The sequence below is a fragment of the Ruditapes philippinarum genome, unplaced genomic scaffold (genome assembly GCF_026571515.1).
Source record: "Ruditapes philippinarum isolate M1 unplaced genomic scaffold, ASM2657151v2 ctg2779_1_1_1_1, whole genome shotgun sequence".
Taxonomy (NCBI): domain Eukaryota; kingdom Metazoa; phylum Mollusca; class Bivalvia; order Venerida; family Veneridae; genus Ruditapes; species Ruditapes philippinarum.
This window is the reverse complement of record NW_026865296.1, coordinates 104,209-122,336: the sequence shown is the minus strand read 5'-3', so window position 1 is coordinate 122,336 and position 18,128 is coordinate 104,209. Positions and strand designations below refer to the sequence as shown.

Here is an 18,128-nt window from a genome sequence, read left to right as displayed (position 1 = left end):
AATATGAAGACAATTGTTAACATATATACAGTAGGACACCCCAGTTGGCACATTCTGCTAGAAATACATATCATCTCTTTATTAACAGTTCACTTATAAATAGTTTACAGGCCAAGTGTAAACTATTTATTTCCTCAAACATGAATCATTAAATTCCAATTCATTTTCATTAGTGTATAAAGCATGTTCATATGTTTTAGTGTAGATATCTAATTATAAATTGACTTTTTCGTTAACCAGCTTGACAATTTCATCATGTAGAAAAAAAGAAAGAAATACAATTCATTCAAAGACCACACATCATGTAAATAATTCACTTTCCCTATATACTTAGCCATATGCCACCACATACATATATGTATAAATGTATATAATTATGAATTTCATTAAATGATTGTTTTATTTTATGTATTTCTAGCTTTGACGAAAGATTTCTGTATCACAATATAATTATATAGGGCAAAAACTATTTTAGTTTTATGACTAAGGATGACCCACATTGTCTAGCTGTATATCTGAAAACTTCCTGACTTGTACAATTAGTATAATGATTGTATTGTGTGAAAATTCTGAATATGTATTAATTTTACTTGACCCTAAAACACTTATGCAAAAATCCCCGGAATATCTTTGACATTAAAGGCTATATTTATCATACAAATACTTAAAGGGCATTCTACCTGATAACACATGCTTGATAACTATTTCTGTTATCATGTCAGTAATGTATGGTGGCTGATCTTTGTCATTCGTGTTTTCACCCCTCGACCCCGCCAAGCGAAAAGTCGAAAATTAACAAGTTAAAATGGCGGGGGTGCGGAGCGAAGACACGCTAATGAGCGAGGGAGTGGGGCGAAGTTTGATAAATACTAGAACTCCGCAAGTCGGATTTGTCGCCTTGATAACAATACAGTTTAGGAGAAATGGACAAAAATAAAGTATGATAATTAATAAAGGGTAATAACTCAAAAATAAGAAGTGCAGAGTACCAGTTCTTAAACACTGCACTTTTTCTTAATGAGATCTATCATTCTATGAAGTTTCATGTCCATAGCTTTCATACTTGAGGAGAAATGACCGGGACAAAGTATGAAAATTAACAAAGGGCAATAACTCAAAAAAATAAGAAATGCAGAGTATTGGTTCTTGTGCACTGCACTTCTTCTGAATGAGATCTATCATCCTATGAAGTTTCAAGTCCATAGCTTATATAGTTGAAGAGAAATGGCCCGGACAAAATTAAAGTATGAAATTAACAAAGGGCAATAACTCAAAAAATAGAAAATGCAGAGTACCGGTTCTTGTGCACTGCACTTCTTCTTACTTAGATCTATCATCCTATGAAGTTTCAAGTCCATAGCTTTTATAGTTGAAGAGAAATAGCCCGGACAAAATTAAAGTATGAAAATTAACAAAGGGCAATAACTCAAAAATTAAGAAGTGCAGAGTACCGATCCTTGTGTACTGCACTTCGAGTTATTGAAAGAAGCTTGCATACCAAGTTTGAAGTCAATCAGACTTAAAAGTGACTGAGTTATGCTCCGGACAAGCTTTAGGGGACGCCGACACCGACAAAGACGCCGCCGACAAAAGTAATCCCTATATGTCACCTTTTTAAGGCGACACAAAAACTTTGTCCTGCCGGGGCGCGGAGCGAGATTTAAGAAATAATACAGCGGGGTCGCGGAACAAAAACACGCTTATTAGCGGGGGCGCGGGGCAAAGTTTAATAAATAAAACTTCGCCACGGGTCCCCGCTTATTAGCACAAATCAGCCACCATAGTAATAGGATAAGAAAATTATTTGTGCCAACATTGATTGGACTTATTTTTCATGCCTTATTATCAAGATAGTAAGCTATTATCTTTATAAATCCACAGCAGTTGCCTTTCTTGCCTTAACACCTCATTTTCATTATCTTCTGCTAAATTTTGACCACTGCAAATGAAACCTTTCTCTTTTTATTGACACTGGGGAAACTCATTTTTTCAGTCTAAACTTAAATGTAACCTTGACCTTTGCCCTAAAACATCCACTGACTATATCTGTTTTATGTGCAGTTTATATCTAGTTCTCTGCCAGACATACAATTGTCTACAACTGTATCAATAGGGCAATACTAAGCCAAACAATATTTCCTCTTCTTTAAAAGGGGGGACATAAATAAGGCCTTAACCTAACGTCAAGTTTCAATGACATTTTTGACACACAGGAAGGTTTAACATTTATATCTGTAAACAATCAGTATTATAATCATTAGTTCAAGTGTCCCACATAATAATAGCTTTATTTGTAAGTAGCAAAACTTGCAAACAATTGACAATTCTAACAGGACAAGGTTTGAGGTCCCGGAAACCGTTTACGCTTCGATATGAAGTGTTTATATATTCAAAACATCTAGGATCTACCAGTGCATTTTCAAAACAGAACAATATCAATCTATAATACAGTTTGATAAATGTAAAGTTTGAAAGGGTGGCACTCTGTATGACTGAAGATAGTTCAAATTTGATGCTGGCACATGCTGGCGAATTCAGGGCTTGTCAGAGGGAAGCACATTTCCCAACTATAGCTCTAGTTGCTGGTAATTTGACCATTTTTACCTCCAGTTGCTGGTAATTTGTTGACCACTTGTACCTCTAGTTGCTGGTATTTTTACCAGTTATACCTCCAGTTGCTGGTATTTTTACCAATTATACCTCCAGTTGCTGGTTATTTGATCACTTATAGCAATTTGACCAGTTATATACCTCCAGTTGCTGGTTATTTGATCACTTATAGCAATTTGACCAGTTATATACCTCCAGTTGCTGGTAATTTGACCAGTTATACTTCCAGCTGCTGGTAATTTGACCACTTATACCTCTACATGCTGGTTACTTGACCAGTTATACCTCCACATGCTGGTAATTTGACCATTCAGAGATAAATAGTTGTAATTAATTAATTTGTTAACAAGACTATATCAAGTAGTTTATAGATACCCTCATTGTCACTGGCTGACCAAGTTCCTTAAAGGAGCCAAGGAGCCAAAATATTATCTTTGAGCACATTTTCCAATTCTATACTACACATTTTTTGCTTCAGTGGACCCTTTGCGCCTAATCAAACAATGTAAAAATCTTAAAATCCGACCAGTACTTGATCACCTGATTCTGATTGAAACACCGAGGAGATCAAATTTAATTTTGATTAAGTAGATATTAATTCTTTTTATGCTTCTTAAAAAAATGAAGTAACAACCTATCCTTAAAATTCTAAAAATAATTCAAACCTTAAATAAACAGAAGTTCAATTCTTCCTTTTTTATATAAAGTAATGTGTAAATTTATACAAATATTATCTGCGCAATCAAACTTTCGCACTGCATTTAATGATATGACCTTAAGCTTTGTTGTAACACATGCAGACATTTTCTTTCATATTTCTTTTTTGTAATAAAAACCTTGAGGAGTGTAGAAATAATCTGTGCGGTTGGGTTACCCTATAGTGCATATTGATTTGAACACAAAATACATGTTGATAACCTAACATTAGTCATAACATGTTAGACAGGAACCTATTTCTTTTCTCTTCATTAGCATACACGAGATATCGTGTTCACAAGTGTGGACTTATTGTAATTATATGCCCGTGTAAAAATAAGCCATGAATAATAATAATCCCATATAAAACAATACAATGACTAAAGCCAGAAAACACTTATATACATGATCAATGTTAAGGTTTATTTTAATGCAGCAGTAAATAGTTTGAATGTAATATATCAGTGCCTGTCATTATTATATCATGCCTTGTTTACTTAAAGGGATGATAATAAATAAACTTGGTTGTGTTTTGAAGACACACCTACAGTCCTACTGTTAAGTGGCGGAGGGAGACCCTATGTACCACTTTATTCTTTCACTCACTAGCATGCACCACAAGTAGAACCGCCATCCTTCGATAAGCTACAAGGTAAGCTGGACAAATAAATAAACAATATATAGATGAAGTTCCAATTATTCACTTTGTATGTGGAAAAGATAAAGCGACTGATAATGTAGCAAGTAAACCTCCATGGAGATTCCAAAAATATTATTGCTGGACAGCAGTGGTGAACATAAAACCAATGAAAATGCACTGAAATATTGATTGGCCAATCTAGGGAAACTTGAGATGCTTAATTTTTAAAAGGTTAAATACTTGTGCCTTACTTTCGTCTCCAGTATGTGACACAAACCAATGAAAAGATTGGGATATTTGCTTTCTGATAAACTGACAGTACAGATAATGATCTAACATTATACATATACACAGTCATTTATGTAAATGTCACATGCATAATTTACTATATATTATATATGATAAAAAGAAAAATTTTCACATGGTGTACTTGGCAAAGATAAAAGCAGTTAATGACCTTAAACTACCTCTATAATCTGACACAATACTGACAGGTCTATCACCCCATCAACACATATAACAAACACATCAATCAATGTATAAAATGTACACAGTATTCATTCCAGGCATAAGTCACAAACCAATATGAGTTTATGTCACACAAACAAACAACAAACACTATTAAGATCTACTGGTGAATATAAGAGGTTCATATCCCCAATTAATAATGCATAATCACCTTTAATTATCAAAGACCAGTACTGACAATGTTGGGGCCGACCCACTGGCCCTAAGATGAATGGTACCATGTAACAGAATTTGTGTGCGTATGAAACTCCATAGAGTATAGAAATGTGAAATTTAGGGACCTTAATTTATCACAATGTCAAGAATAAGAACATCTACTTACGTGCAAAGGATGGATTGATCTTCTCTATCTGCAATGAACAAAAAATGTCAACAATTAGAACATAGAATTTTCACAACTTTTTTTTCATATATTAAACACAAAATCCCATTTGTTAAACAAATATGCTGCCTATATAACAGTATATCATGAAGCAATCAGTATGATTAATTGATCTGAAGGCAAGAATGACAGGGCCCTTTTAAAACATGCTGATAATACTGCAAATGAAGAAATAGGTGTCATGTGAAAAACTGGATGTTTTGGGGTTTACATGATTCCCACTAAGTTGTGGATTTTTACATTCCTAAAAGCTTTTATAGACCAGTCTTCGAAATTAACGCCAGTCCGAGGCCACTAAATTTAGCATCGGTCCGGTGATTATTGCAAGGTTGGTGGTCCGACGGGCCAGTAGATTTTTGGCCATGAAAAAATATTATAAGAAAAATTCATCAAAATAATGAAGCAGGGTTCTCTAAAAGGTCGATCTTTTTGCCTTTTTTGCAAATGAAACCCATCAATTCTGTCCTAAATGTTCAAAACACAGCGAGAGATGTCTAAATTGTATTGAGTATTGGAGGCTGCCATTTTTTCTTGGATATTTTCCGTACCGCACCGAAAAGTAACGGAAATTAAACCATTGTTTATTATTGTCATTATTTAGCTATGATTTTATGATTATCAAAGTAAATATTTTGTGTGAAAGTGATTTGTTAGAAGCAAATTGCTTTGTTCATGTTCAATTCTAGTCAATTTTGTCTAAACATTTGGTCCTTATAGATTTTTCAAAGCTGTCAACATATGGCCCAGAATACAAGAAGTATTTTACTTCTTTCAAAGTTGTCAAGGGAAGCATGATCAAGTGTTTTCCTTTACCCATCAATTTATTACCTATCTATGCATTTGGTCCGGTTAAAATCACCAGGGCCAGTAAGATTTGAAATTTTACTGGCCCGAATGTCTTGCGCTTTTTAAAGTTTTTCGTGAAGACTGATAGACTACAATACATATAAGATAATATGTAATAATAATTAATATAGTTTGATATTCATTTCAAAATAATTAATTGGAAAATTGAAACAAAATCAAATCCAAAATATTAAGGGACCTCTCGGACTCCTACATATTGCCAGTCTCTCTTCAATTGTTCAAGCTACAGTACAGTTAAATATTAAATCTATAAATTCCCTCAACATTTCAGATATATAGATTAGACGGTGTCATCTTGTAAAAGTCAACAAAATGACCAATTATGAGATATCGCCACAGAAATGATAATTTCATCTAGTGACCAGTCAACACCATTCCTGACACTTGACTGACCAGACAGACCCACAACTGTTTCAATTTTAAAGTCAATGCAACTATGACCGATTGACACTGAAATCAATAGGGGTTGTACCTTAATACAGAAGACAACTATACAATGAAGGGTACTTTAGATATTGAGCTTTAACTGAAGCAGTTTTACTGACCTGTCACCAAATGACCAACTGAGCCTACCTGAATACAAACCAAATAATGTATCATCCTTTGATTATATAAATAGATTGATAAAGTGGTATGAATGACACCTATACATTTATTGATAAAACATTGATGCTAAGACTGTCTATAAGACTGTCTGTAACAGAATGCAGACACATATTGAATGATTCACAATTCTTGGATCAATGACATGAATGACTGTAACAAGTATGAGCAACAGGTCAATCAAACCTTCAATCACACCAATGAAAGTCATTACTACATGTACCAGAAGAATTTCTTTTCAAGTTTCTTTCTTTTCTCAGAAAGGGTAGGAGCTTCATAACCCAAGCCCTTGCCTAAAAATATTCAACATACCGTGGCTGGTGGAATTCAAACTCAAGCATTAATATAGCAACAGATTGAAGCCTAGATCACTTTGTTACCTAGACCACTATCCAAACCAGATTTCCTCAACACTGATCAATGTTCTTTTTTTTCAATCAATTCATATTTACCCTGAACTGAACAAACTTACTAAACAAAGAAAACCTGAGAAAATCAGATGTGATAAGACATTTTCTAGGCTAGTGAACTTTACTGTAACTGATACCATTCAGATTAGTTCAAGACATTCAACTGGAGCAAAGAGGCTAAAAATGCTTTCCATGCCATAGTCTATCGATTCCCAGAAGAATGTTATGAATGTGGTTGAAAGTAATTGTGCTCGATCAATTTGTATTGAACCCACTTAAAGAGGATTATGAAGTCATCATTTATAATTTCCTGGAAACATTCCTGGAACACTGTCAGTGACTTTGTCATCAATTATTAGAATATCATGCATACACAGGCTGAAATCCATTCTATCAAAGGTGAAAAGATAGATTTAATATAATTAGCCATCAGACAACAAGAATTTATATCAGGACCTGTTGATGTTATAATGACATAGTTAACTTCCGATGGTGGAAGTTCAGTTGCATGTCATATTTATGAAGAATGATTCCATCCTAGACAGGCTGTGTGGTATAAACATCAGGCAGAAGGAAATGTTACCCATTTTCTTAAATCGTGCAGTCCAGTAGCATAAAATTGAGTTTTAACTGGTATATATGTATTGTACAATAAATATCAACATGACTGGCAACAAGATTACTCATAATTTTAACCATGTACTTCTCCAGTATAATGGTTTTACATTAGAAAAAAAATGATTAAAACAATGAAGGTCTGGGAACATCTGCTAGAGTTCTATCTGTTCAAATATAAATTGCATCAAAGTGAAAGCTCCAGAAGCAAATAAAAAATGTTATTTTCTCACATTAATATTAATCATTATACATCATGTAACAGATTTTCAGTTGTGTATCTGTATCAGATATATATAAATATATATAGATACTTCAACAATCTGATTTATACTTCTGGCTGGATTTCTCTCATTTCAAATTCTTGATTTCATTTCAAGCATTTAAAATTTATTCACACAGGAGCAGATTTTCAAAACTATTTTAGGCCATCCCAATAAATCTGTGGTTCATCAGATCCCTTTCCATAATTCAAATGCTCAATACAAAGCAATGCATAACAAGGTACTTAATATTAGTATCTGTTTCACCCTTGATCAGTTAGTATTTCTGACATTAAAATGTAAATCTTGTTTCATGAATTTTGCAAAAAATTTTTACTCTCAGTTTAACAAAGTGAAAATTTCTTAAAAAAACAACATTTAAATTCCATGTGGCCTTACCATCAATTGCCTTTCATAATGACTCATTTCCCTAATCTAAAATGGTATTTATTTAACAAGGAGGGAAGAATTAATTGCAACTGTAAGCAGGACATTCAAACTTACAAAGATACAAGAAGCATGAATTTCTTTATGGTAAAAATAACTGTACCAAACCAGTGTGTGACTATGCATTTCATCTATCTACCTCTTGACAAACATGTAAACTACAGCTGACTATCACCTAAAACAATCATTCATTTTTATGCAAGGACAATATCTTATTACAAGGGCTCTTGAAAGAAAATGAATCGACTACTGTGTTCACTAAACATTACCATCCACAAATATAGAAACATAACAACTGATGCCAAATCTGACACAAAACAAAAGCTGTTTTAACAGGAGTTTAAACTATTCAGGCAGTTTTATAAATTTGTATTAAATTTCAGGTGTTATTTTCTGTTTTTGGTGTTTCAGTTTTAAGTGTCACATTAACCTACTTAAATTTTAAGGAAACAAAGAAAATTTAAGTAATATCCCCCCTCCCCCCCCCCCGAGGTAGTTAATTGCAATGAAAAATTCAATTGTTCTGTATTAGAACACAATTCATTCCTTACAGAACTTGTCTGGGTTAACATTATCTTTTCAATTTGTGACTTCAGTCAAGTCAGCAACTTTAAAGCTCAGTCGTTTACAAAATTTTGAAAAGTTTCTCACACGATTTATCAAAAACATGAAATGGTTAATTGCACTATTCATAATATTCACTAATATATTGCTATCAAATTGTATCAGTGCAGACTCTGCAGTATCAATAAAAATAATAATTATGCTGTTTTATCAGCGATTTTTTTTAATGTTTTCTTTTCACAGTTTAACATACTAATAGATGAATAAATGTTTGCATGTGAATTGTCATAATATAACGACTCATTAAAGTTTTAAAGAAGCAGAAGAAATTGTTCCGATGATCAAACACAAAACAGACACATATAAAATTAATGCAAATGCGGTAGAAGCCTTACAATTTCAAAATTTTTTTAGCCCATTACTTATTTATGACCTGAACAGATTAAAAATGAAATCACAAACTATCTTAACAATCATAATTTATATCAGAGCATGCAAATATACTATAATACACTGGCCAAAAGCGTGTCCATCAGCTAACAGGAAGCAGCATTGAATATAAGGGTTCTTGAAAACATTAAACAAATGCCATCTGTTAAATAATGCCCCAGGAGGCTGATGTTATGCATTTAAGCCTATGACATTACCATTTGATCTTTTATGCAAAATTTGGCCTTGGAATAGAGATATGAATATGTTTTATCAAGAATTTTTTGCTCCATTTTACAGTAGACTGCCCAAAATTTGGTTATATATGGATATTAATGTGACATCCGCAATACACCATATCAATTTTTTCCCCCAAATTTAATACTGTCATACTGAGTTAAGGTCAATATTATAGAATATAATTATTATATCCTTAACTCAGTATGACAGTAAAAAGTATATGCTTAAAAACGAAGTGTAGGACATGTTTTTCTTTACAGTCAGATTATGAGATATAGCTGATTTAATTAATTTAAACAAGCTTTAATTATCAAGTTAAGAAGATACTATATGAAAGTATTAACTTGAAACTTTTTATTACTTGTATAATTATAATCTATCTATGCTGGAGTTTTACACACAGAATGCTATGTACAGTTGCATTAAGTAAGGTTTGCACCTCAACACTGTTATCTTGCAAATACAGCCTTTCCTTTCCCCGCTGATTATTCATACCATCACTTATCATGAAAGGCCGCCAAACACAACTATTTAAACTATGTAAACATCAGTAAAACTTCATATCTCAAGCATCATAATATAAAAATTTCCTGTACAATAATCGCATATCTCGAAAGTGACAACTGTACAATGGATGTATGATAGAGGCACATATGAAGAAGATGCGGTTTTATGATAATAGCTGAACTTAACACAAGTAGTCAGTCGATATGATACAGTAGTACTCTTCACTCAAATTGTGTTAAAAATTTGGAGTACATTTTTATCTAGGAGACTAAAACTACTTGAACTAGAAAACTACAGCTTTCTATCACTTTTTCCCTCCCATTCATGAGGTAGCGAGTTAGATGTTCTTTTTTCTTACAAATATAAATGTACCTAATCTTCTAGTACTACAATACTATTTATACCCTATTTTCGTTGACATGAAATGTATTTGTTCTAATAAATCGAAAAAATCTTTAATCTATTAAAAGAATCCTCATTGGCAGTTGACTTAAAACGTTTAACCAAATAAATCGCTAATAAAAGTGACGATTTAGCGATCTACTATCATTTTTCCAGGTTGACCGTCATTATACAACGTTTTCAAGGGTCAAATAAATAAATTGTTGTATCATGTAGCCTGCATATTTAACGTAATGACAAATGCTGAATGGTTGAGAAAGCACACACTGCATTCCTTAAATAGATAAGATCTCAACCAAATACAACTAATCTTTACCATAAAGTAAGTCTTTGTGCAAAATTGCGATAACTCTCTAGTCCACGTGTAGAAAAAAGTATTAAAATTAAGTATACGAAAAGATTTCTGGTCAGTACATTGTGTTTGTAGATAGCCCTTGAAATCGAATGATATGAAACCAATTTACACAAATAATTAAACATGAAATTCATGTTGCGTGTCATTGTCAACAACACAGATTTACACGGTGGTAGTAAGCCTTATAACACACAGTATGTAACCGGTTTGTCTGTTTTATCGTAAGAGTTTTCAAAGCATGACGCCAGCGATTTTCAAGTTACACAAACAGACAATATGATAGTAAAATATCATGAATTTAAATCTGATTGTAAATAGATTCAGGCAACTTTTAAGATATAATGCGATTTTTAACATTCAGTTGCTATTTTTCATTTTTAACCATATCCTGCTGAATTTCTATAATTGACTTTTCTCCCAATAGTATTAAGTATAAGCAATTTTTGCATATTTATGAAGACAAAAAAACATACTATCTTAAAGGGGGATTGTGGTAATATTTGGCTTAAAATATCCTCAAACTGAGTAATATGGCAAAAAAAAAATATTATCTGAAAATGAAAATAAGTTTAATGCTTAATTATGCCCTTGGTATATGATTTTAATTGCTTGTGCTGAAATCTACATGCCTTTCAAGCTATCCAAGTATGATCACATTATATAAGTGGAGAAGTTGCCATCTCCTGAATGAAAAACATTATAACCCTAGTAAAAAAAATCAAAAAGTAAAAAATCAAACAATTCAAACTGTTTTCAAACAGAATGATGCTTCCAAGCATTTGTGTCTCAAGACAGTTTTGCATTTAATGTCTCAGTAAAATAAACACTGTGTGTAGGTGCAGATTAATAAAAAAAACAGACTGTGGAGTATTTTAGACTTTCTATTCATTTAAACTTGACATTTGTTTTCTATGAAATTTATTTCAACTTAACATTTGTTTTCTATGAAAGAAAGCTGTCAACTGCTGTACTTGAAAGATAAAAACTAGTGATAAAACCCAATCCATTACTTTTTTTTGCTGAATACTACATAATTAATTTTATCTGACAAATTTAGGATCATGCCTCATGCGGAAATTATGAGTAGTTCGGAAATTATGAGCTGTTAGGTACAAATACATGTTCTCTGTTGCCACGGGATCGGCCTTGATTTGAGGATATTACCAGTATTTTTCAATGTAAGCCAAATAAACATCCAAAAACACTTGAAGGATGACTAAACAACCGTACCTTAACCATACACCTATAATACTCTCATTAAAGGTGCACTATGAATGTCAATTACAAGTAAACTAATTTAAAGCAAACACCTGTTACATATAATCAACTTGTGATCACACAAACACTACCAAATTACTTTGTATCATTACACAATGTTTTAAATTGACCAATTACTGAAGACTCAATATTTACAAAATTGGTCCAACATTTTTAAGCTTTATAATACACCTAAGAGAGAAATTAAAATTTTCCTTTAAAATAAATAAGGCTTTGATGTGACATACCAGTACACTTACATGTACATTGTTACTTGGATTAGTAGGTCAGCTTGTTTTTAATGGTAATTTATCATGTACAATTTATCTAAATCCGTTTCTAAAGATTCTTGATAGATAAATTTACGATTTACAACCAGATAGAGTAAATAACTGCAATCATGTCCTTTGGCTATGACCGTTTTACAGCCACTAAATAAATTCTATTTATGACTAAACATTAGGACAGGATTTACCGTAATATTTACTAAATTTTAGGTACATAAGAAAATGTGACCCCCCAAAAAAACTCAACAATTTGTCAATATTTAAAGAGACCAAACTTTTTCTGTACCATGTTAAGTACTTTTCAATACTTGTTTTAAACGTATTTTTTGGTATTTCAATAATCAAACAGACAAATGACAATCCTTCGGGCAATCTTAACATTTTAAATATTTCAATTTACAACCTTATAATAAAACTTGAAACTGTCTTAACACCTCACATCCTACGGTATAAAAGGTTAAATTTTCCACTCTCTACGCTAAACAAGCATTTTTACATGTAATTATCTGCAAATTCTTCTTTAATATTTTGAGCCTAATCGCAAGCAAGAATATTTTGGTTATTCAACAGCTCACACTTCAATGCCAATATTGGGTCAAATTTCAATCCTGCTTTGTAAACAATGCATACATAATAAAATCTATAAGATATTGAACCCAACAGTCCTACACAATTGCTGAACATGCAAAATTGGTTTAAAATATCAGACAAGGTTTCTTAAGTAAATCTTGTGTAAAATAAAAATAAATTTGGTTTAAAATATTAGACACAGTTTCTTCTCTTAAGTAAATGATAGAGTAAAATCTTGATTTTTCCGTTAACGCCAAGCATTTTCAATTGTGTGTGTATATATAAATATATATCAGTAACTTGTTAAAGAAATGTAAATTCAAAGAACACAATGAACCATTCCAGACTGCCCTTTAATTTTGATATTATCAATACTGATTGCTCCAATATCTGATCAAACAAACAAGGCAGTGTGTTATATGTTTAAAACAATAAAATGGAAAACTATAATATCTATAATAATAATTCAATCATTAAACTATAAAGGCTCATCTGTTGCTGAGAATTTCTCTGGCACATCCATGAACCAATTAAATTTTTACAAAAAAATCTGCAATGTCAATACTGACCAGTGCCCTTTTACTTCTGATTTGACCTGATGACCTAGTTTATGAATCAAGATGACCTGTTTTCAAACTCCCCCCATGATTCCCATGATTGAAAGTAACATAATGAAGATCAAATCATACTGTGAACATTTTCTTGTGATTTGACATGGGGACCAGTAACTGTCTCCTGGATAACCAATATTCAACTTAACTAATTAATCATCAAAACAAAATACTGAGTCAGCAAAAAGATATGATCAAAAATAGGGTGTCTGAACTTATAACAATACTTTTCTCCGATAAGATTTCAGCTGGCAACTTTGTTTTCGCCCCTAGATGACCTATATTTATTGTTTTTTTCCAAAAGATCTTATTAAAAATCTGTCAAACTAAGTTTGATAAAGATCTAATGAAAACTATACCTCTTTGATTGTTAACAAGGTTTGCATGTCATGTGATTTGGTGAAATCATTTTTTGACCATAGAATACTCATATTTGACCTTGATTTTGAAATTATTATCTAAAAGTGGTTTTTCACAGAAATAAACATTTTCATTTCAATATTATCTTGTTTTTATCTGTATCATAATCTGTAATAAGTAATGGCATGTACTGTATTAAACAATGACACCGAAGCAAAACTTCCTTAATGATCTTTTATGACACACACATGTACTACAAAAAGCAATTTTCTTTTTGTGTTACAAATATGAAAGAGGGAAGCATCATAGTATCAAAGTTCAATATACATTAACGATTATGTATATTTTTTGTATTTAAACAGGAAACAAAGCCAAAAACATTAACCAAAATGTTAGTTGACTCATTGAAGATAAGAATTCCTAACTTTCTTTATTCCCAAATTTTACACTATTTTCCTCTTCATTTCACTAAGGGCCCTGTCTCCATACCCCTTAAAGTGAAATCTATAAACATTAACCAACCTTGCAGCATACTCCTGTATGCATTATCTGTGATGGCAAACACATGGGGTGGCACTTCATGACGTTTTTTGCCTTTATATAGTTCTATAACTTTTTCTGTGTAGATGGGCAATCTTTTGTAAGGATTTACTACTACACAAAACAATCCAGAGTAAGTCTGAAAAGAAGTTAAAATATAATTAATGAAAAAGAAAATATAATATACAAAGAGCTTAAATGTTATTTGTTTTCTATACATGGAAAATTTTTTTAAAAGGAATTTAGCTGACAAATATACTTCATTTGGTTGGCAGTGTAAGAAATTCGGATTTGATTCCACTAGGCTGGTCGGACTACCAGATTGGAATATTCACTAGCCCAAAAGACATTAAACTAGCACGATTCATTTGTTCAAAACAGTTGCTTATATTGTCTCTGAAAATACAGTAGCCTGGCCGGGCTTGTTACTTTGAAAAGTTGGTAGCCCGAGGAGAAATTTAGTAGTCAGAGGCTATAGGACTACTGCTAATTTCAAACACTGGGTTGGTCCTATATTCTATTCAGCTTAATGTATATTTCGGTCTTCACACTATTTCTTCAGCCTAGATAATCTGATAATGTTTTTCTTTTCTTGCTGAAGTTAATTGCTTTATACACCAGGGTGTCCGTTTGACCCTTAAAATGACTCTTTGACCCTTCAAATTTCCAAAAGGCCTGATTTGACCATCAGGATTTTAACTGGAGGGTCAAATTTTGTTAAATTCGTGGGGATTTGGCCTTGTAGTCAGTAAAACTCAGTCAAAATGACCCTTAGGATTTCATAGCTAGTGAACACCCTGTACACTATGTCTATCATTCACCGAAAAGATACAGGATCACATATAAAACCTGCCTTTATACTCCTGAAATTCTTTTGAGATGATGAAAAGTTAAAACAAAATTCACTATGCTGGTAACCATGTTCTAAAATTTTGACAAAATATCTAAAGCCATGTTCAAATTATATCCCTGGAACAAATTTTATCAAGAATGTTACAGTTTTCTAGTTGTAGCTCTAGACCAACATTTTCCTGTCACTTCTGTGTACATCGTATCGATTTATTCAGGGAATAGACATACATGTATACACATACAATTTTATCACAGATATCAACTTGAATATAAATTAAAACACACACATAAATGCACAAAAATAATTATACGATTAATCAATAAGTATGTTCTATGTAACCCTAGGATTGCCCATTAATCTTGATAAAATTTGTTCCAGGGATATAATTTGAACATGGCTTTAGATATTTTGTCAAAGTTTTAGAACATGGTTACATAACTCCTGAAATACTAAGTAGATCAAAAAACTTGTCAAGACAGATTCCTATATGATGCCTTTGGTGGTAAGTATTATTATATGTACACATTTTACAGATGTGCAATAGATCTCATTTAACATTTACAATATTTCCTTGCTTAGACTCTTATTTGACATTTTTTATTTTACCTCAACTCAGGGGCAGCAACTCGTGAATAATAGGCAGATAAAAAAACAATGCACATATTTCCCTATCAAAAGATATATAATAATTTTTATACATAAACAGCCTTTAAGTTGCAGCTCAAATTGTTTGATAGTGCCAACACTCTATATATCATTGTGCCATTTCTGCAGATGATGGCTATAGCCACCTCATTAAACAAATTATTATCTGAAAGACACAACAGACAACTATTCAACCAACAATATTCAACTCAACTCATTGAAGGCATAAAATATAATTGTTAAATATATATATATATGGCATTTATATGCAATTGATTGAAAATGCACCATTTATAAATGACTCATTCAAAATTTATACCAGGGTCATTTAGGATAAAAATTTATAAGTAATACAGTTCACTGAAATATACACAAGTGTTTGTAAATAAAAAGGGTATTGGAATCAGTAACAGATACATTTGATTGGTTGTAGACACTGGGCACCACCAGTCATTTAATCAGTAAATTATGAAATTTGTTCTAAAACAAATTCCAAGAGATTACTCACATAAATCAGGCCAGAATAATAACGATCTTTCAAATTATGGAGGACAGAGGCCTCATTTAAACAAGTAAGTTCTGCCATATCTTCAACTTTTGCAAACTTCGGGGGATTCATCTTTTGACAATCATCCCTGTGAAACCTCATTCTCTTTCCTGACTCTTCTATCTGGACCTCAATTTCGTCACCAACTTCCGCCTTTATGCAAGAAGCAACAAATCCATGCGTTTCATGGGGTACCCAGATAAGCTTTTTGGATGCCCATTCAGCCTGCATCATCGGGTCATTGATTACATTCTTGTCTACCATCAAATACTTCATTTCTTGGGCACTCACGCCCGAACTACCAAAAGGATCATCACCAGCCGCCATTTTGAAAATACCCAAACTGGTCACCTAAATTTCAAAGTGAGGTAACTTCGTACGCTGAGAATAAAAATTAATGTATCCACGTGTCAATATATGCAAATAATTCCTCAAAACAACTGTTATATTGAATATTAAGTATATTCCGTAATTTCTGTCAAACTTTCTATACTTCCAAGTTATACCCGGGCCGACGCCCGCCTTTGAATGATTTGATAGTAGTGAATCACGTGACAGTTTTAGGAGAGGCTATCAAGGGAGATCATTCAGTAAGACAGGTGACTCAAAATATTTGTGTATTGAATGCATAAGCTACGGAATCCGGTCTGGGTCACCTAAAAATCCATTTTTTTCGCATTTTATATCGAAATGAAATTAATTAGACGTATTTTGCGAGGTTTTGAATCGATGATGCATTTATTTTTGTCTAGGAAAAGACCCTGCGACGGACATATATAGCTACTGACAAATGTTAGACTTGTCAAATGTTTAAAAAAATCTTTATCCAACTAATCTACGTTCCAGGAGTAGGCATCTCATTAGTTGATATTGACACATTTGTATTAGCACCTAAATCAGTACGAGCATTTGTTACTTTTTCCGAGTAAATTTATTTTAGAACAACTGTTGATTACATATGTCCCAATTGTTGTCACCTGTAAGTTGCTTACGAATTCAGCTACTCTTTTTATTCACAACACTTTTGGTTTCTATACAAAGTATATTATTAATCTAACACGTAAATTAAATAAGTAGATTTTCTATGGGCAATAAATAGCTAGTGCATTAAATTTATACAGGGTCATTATTAAAATAGAATGGATCTTATAATATTTGAAATACCTGGACTTATACTAAAAAAAGTACCAAAAATAATTATTTTTGAGAACCAAAAGTATTAACTTTAAGCACTTATTCAGACTTTTATTACATTTTTACATAATTTATAAGATGGACTGAGAACACTTTTGCACGAATGGCGACATAGACTGTTATCTACACATTGAGCTCTATATAAGGAATTAAATTCTGGGACACTTCTGCATGTATTTATAAAAATATTTTTGCACTTTAGCTGTAAAAATAAAAATCCATGTACAGTGGCTTATTACTGATGAACTAAAATTAATTGATGATGGTAGTTATTTGATAAAATTAGAGCCACTTATCCTGCTTTCAAATCGATCCGGATCTTTATTGATCCGTAACCTTGTGTTTTTAGAGGATTTTTACACGCACACACGTACGCACGCATGCATGCATATATGGTTATGTATATACATAATTGCATGAAACGTATAATAGGTAACACGGTACTAGATAGCTATAATCGGTTTGCGCAATTTAATTATAACATATTCTAAACTTGATTGGAAAGGGCATTTCCCGCCTTTTTTAACTTTAAAGAACATAACAGGTATAAAACCACTAAATAAAATGGCGCGTAAAAATCGCATTAAATAATGGTGTTTCCTACATAGGTATAATTATGTTAGGCACATTTTTCATAATTTCATAACTCTTTAGTAAAATGATACGAGTGGTCTATGTTAAACACATTGGAAGATATCTTTAGTCA

At 32.3% G+C, this 18,128-nt stretch overlaps 1 protein-coding gene across 14 annotated transcripts in view; it reads right to left on the bottom strand.

Annotated features, from left to right (window-relative positions):
* Window positions 1-16,785, bottom strand: part of LOC132728564 (myosin heavy chain, non-muscle-like) — a 76,126-nt gene extending 59,341 nt beyond the window's left edge. For all 14 annotated transcript variants that reach the window (XM_060714212.1, XM_060714223.1, XM_060714222.1 and 11 more), the window contains exons 1-3: window positions 16,190-16,785; window positions 14,166-14,322; window positions 4,797-4,824 (exon numbers count right to left, since the gene is read on the bottom strand). In XM_060714212.1, the coding sequence (XP_060570195.1) occupies window positions 4,797-4,824; window positions 14,166-14,322; window positions 16,190-16,555 (551 nt within the window). In that variant the 5' untranslated portion in view covers window positions 16,556-16,785. The remainder of the gene's footprint in view (window positions 1-4,796; window positions 4,825-14,165; window positions 14,323-16,189) is intronic.
* Between the last annotated feature and the right edge of the window lie 1,343 nt (window positions 16,786-18,128).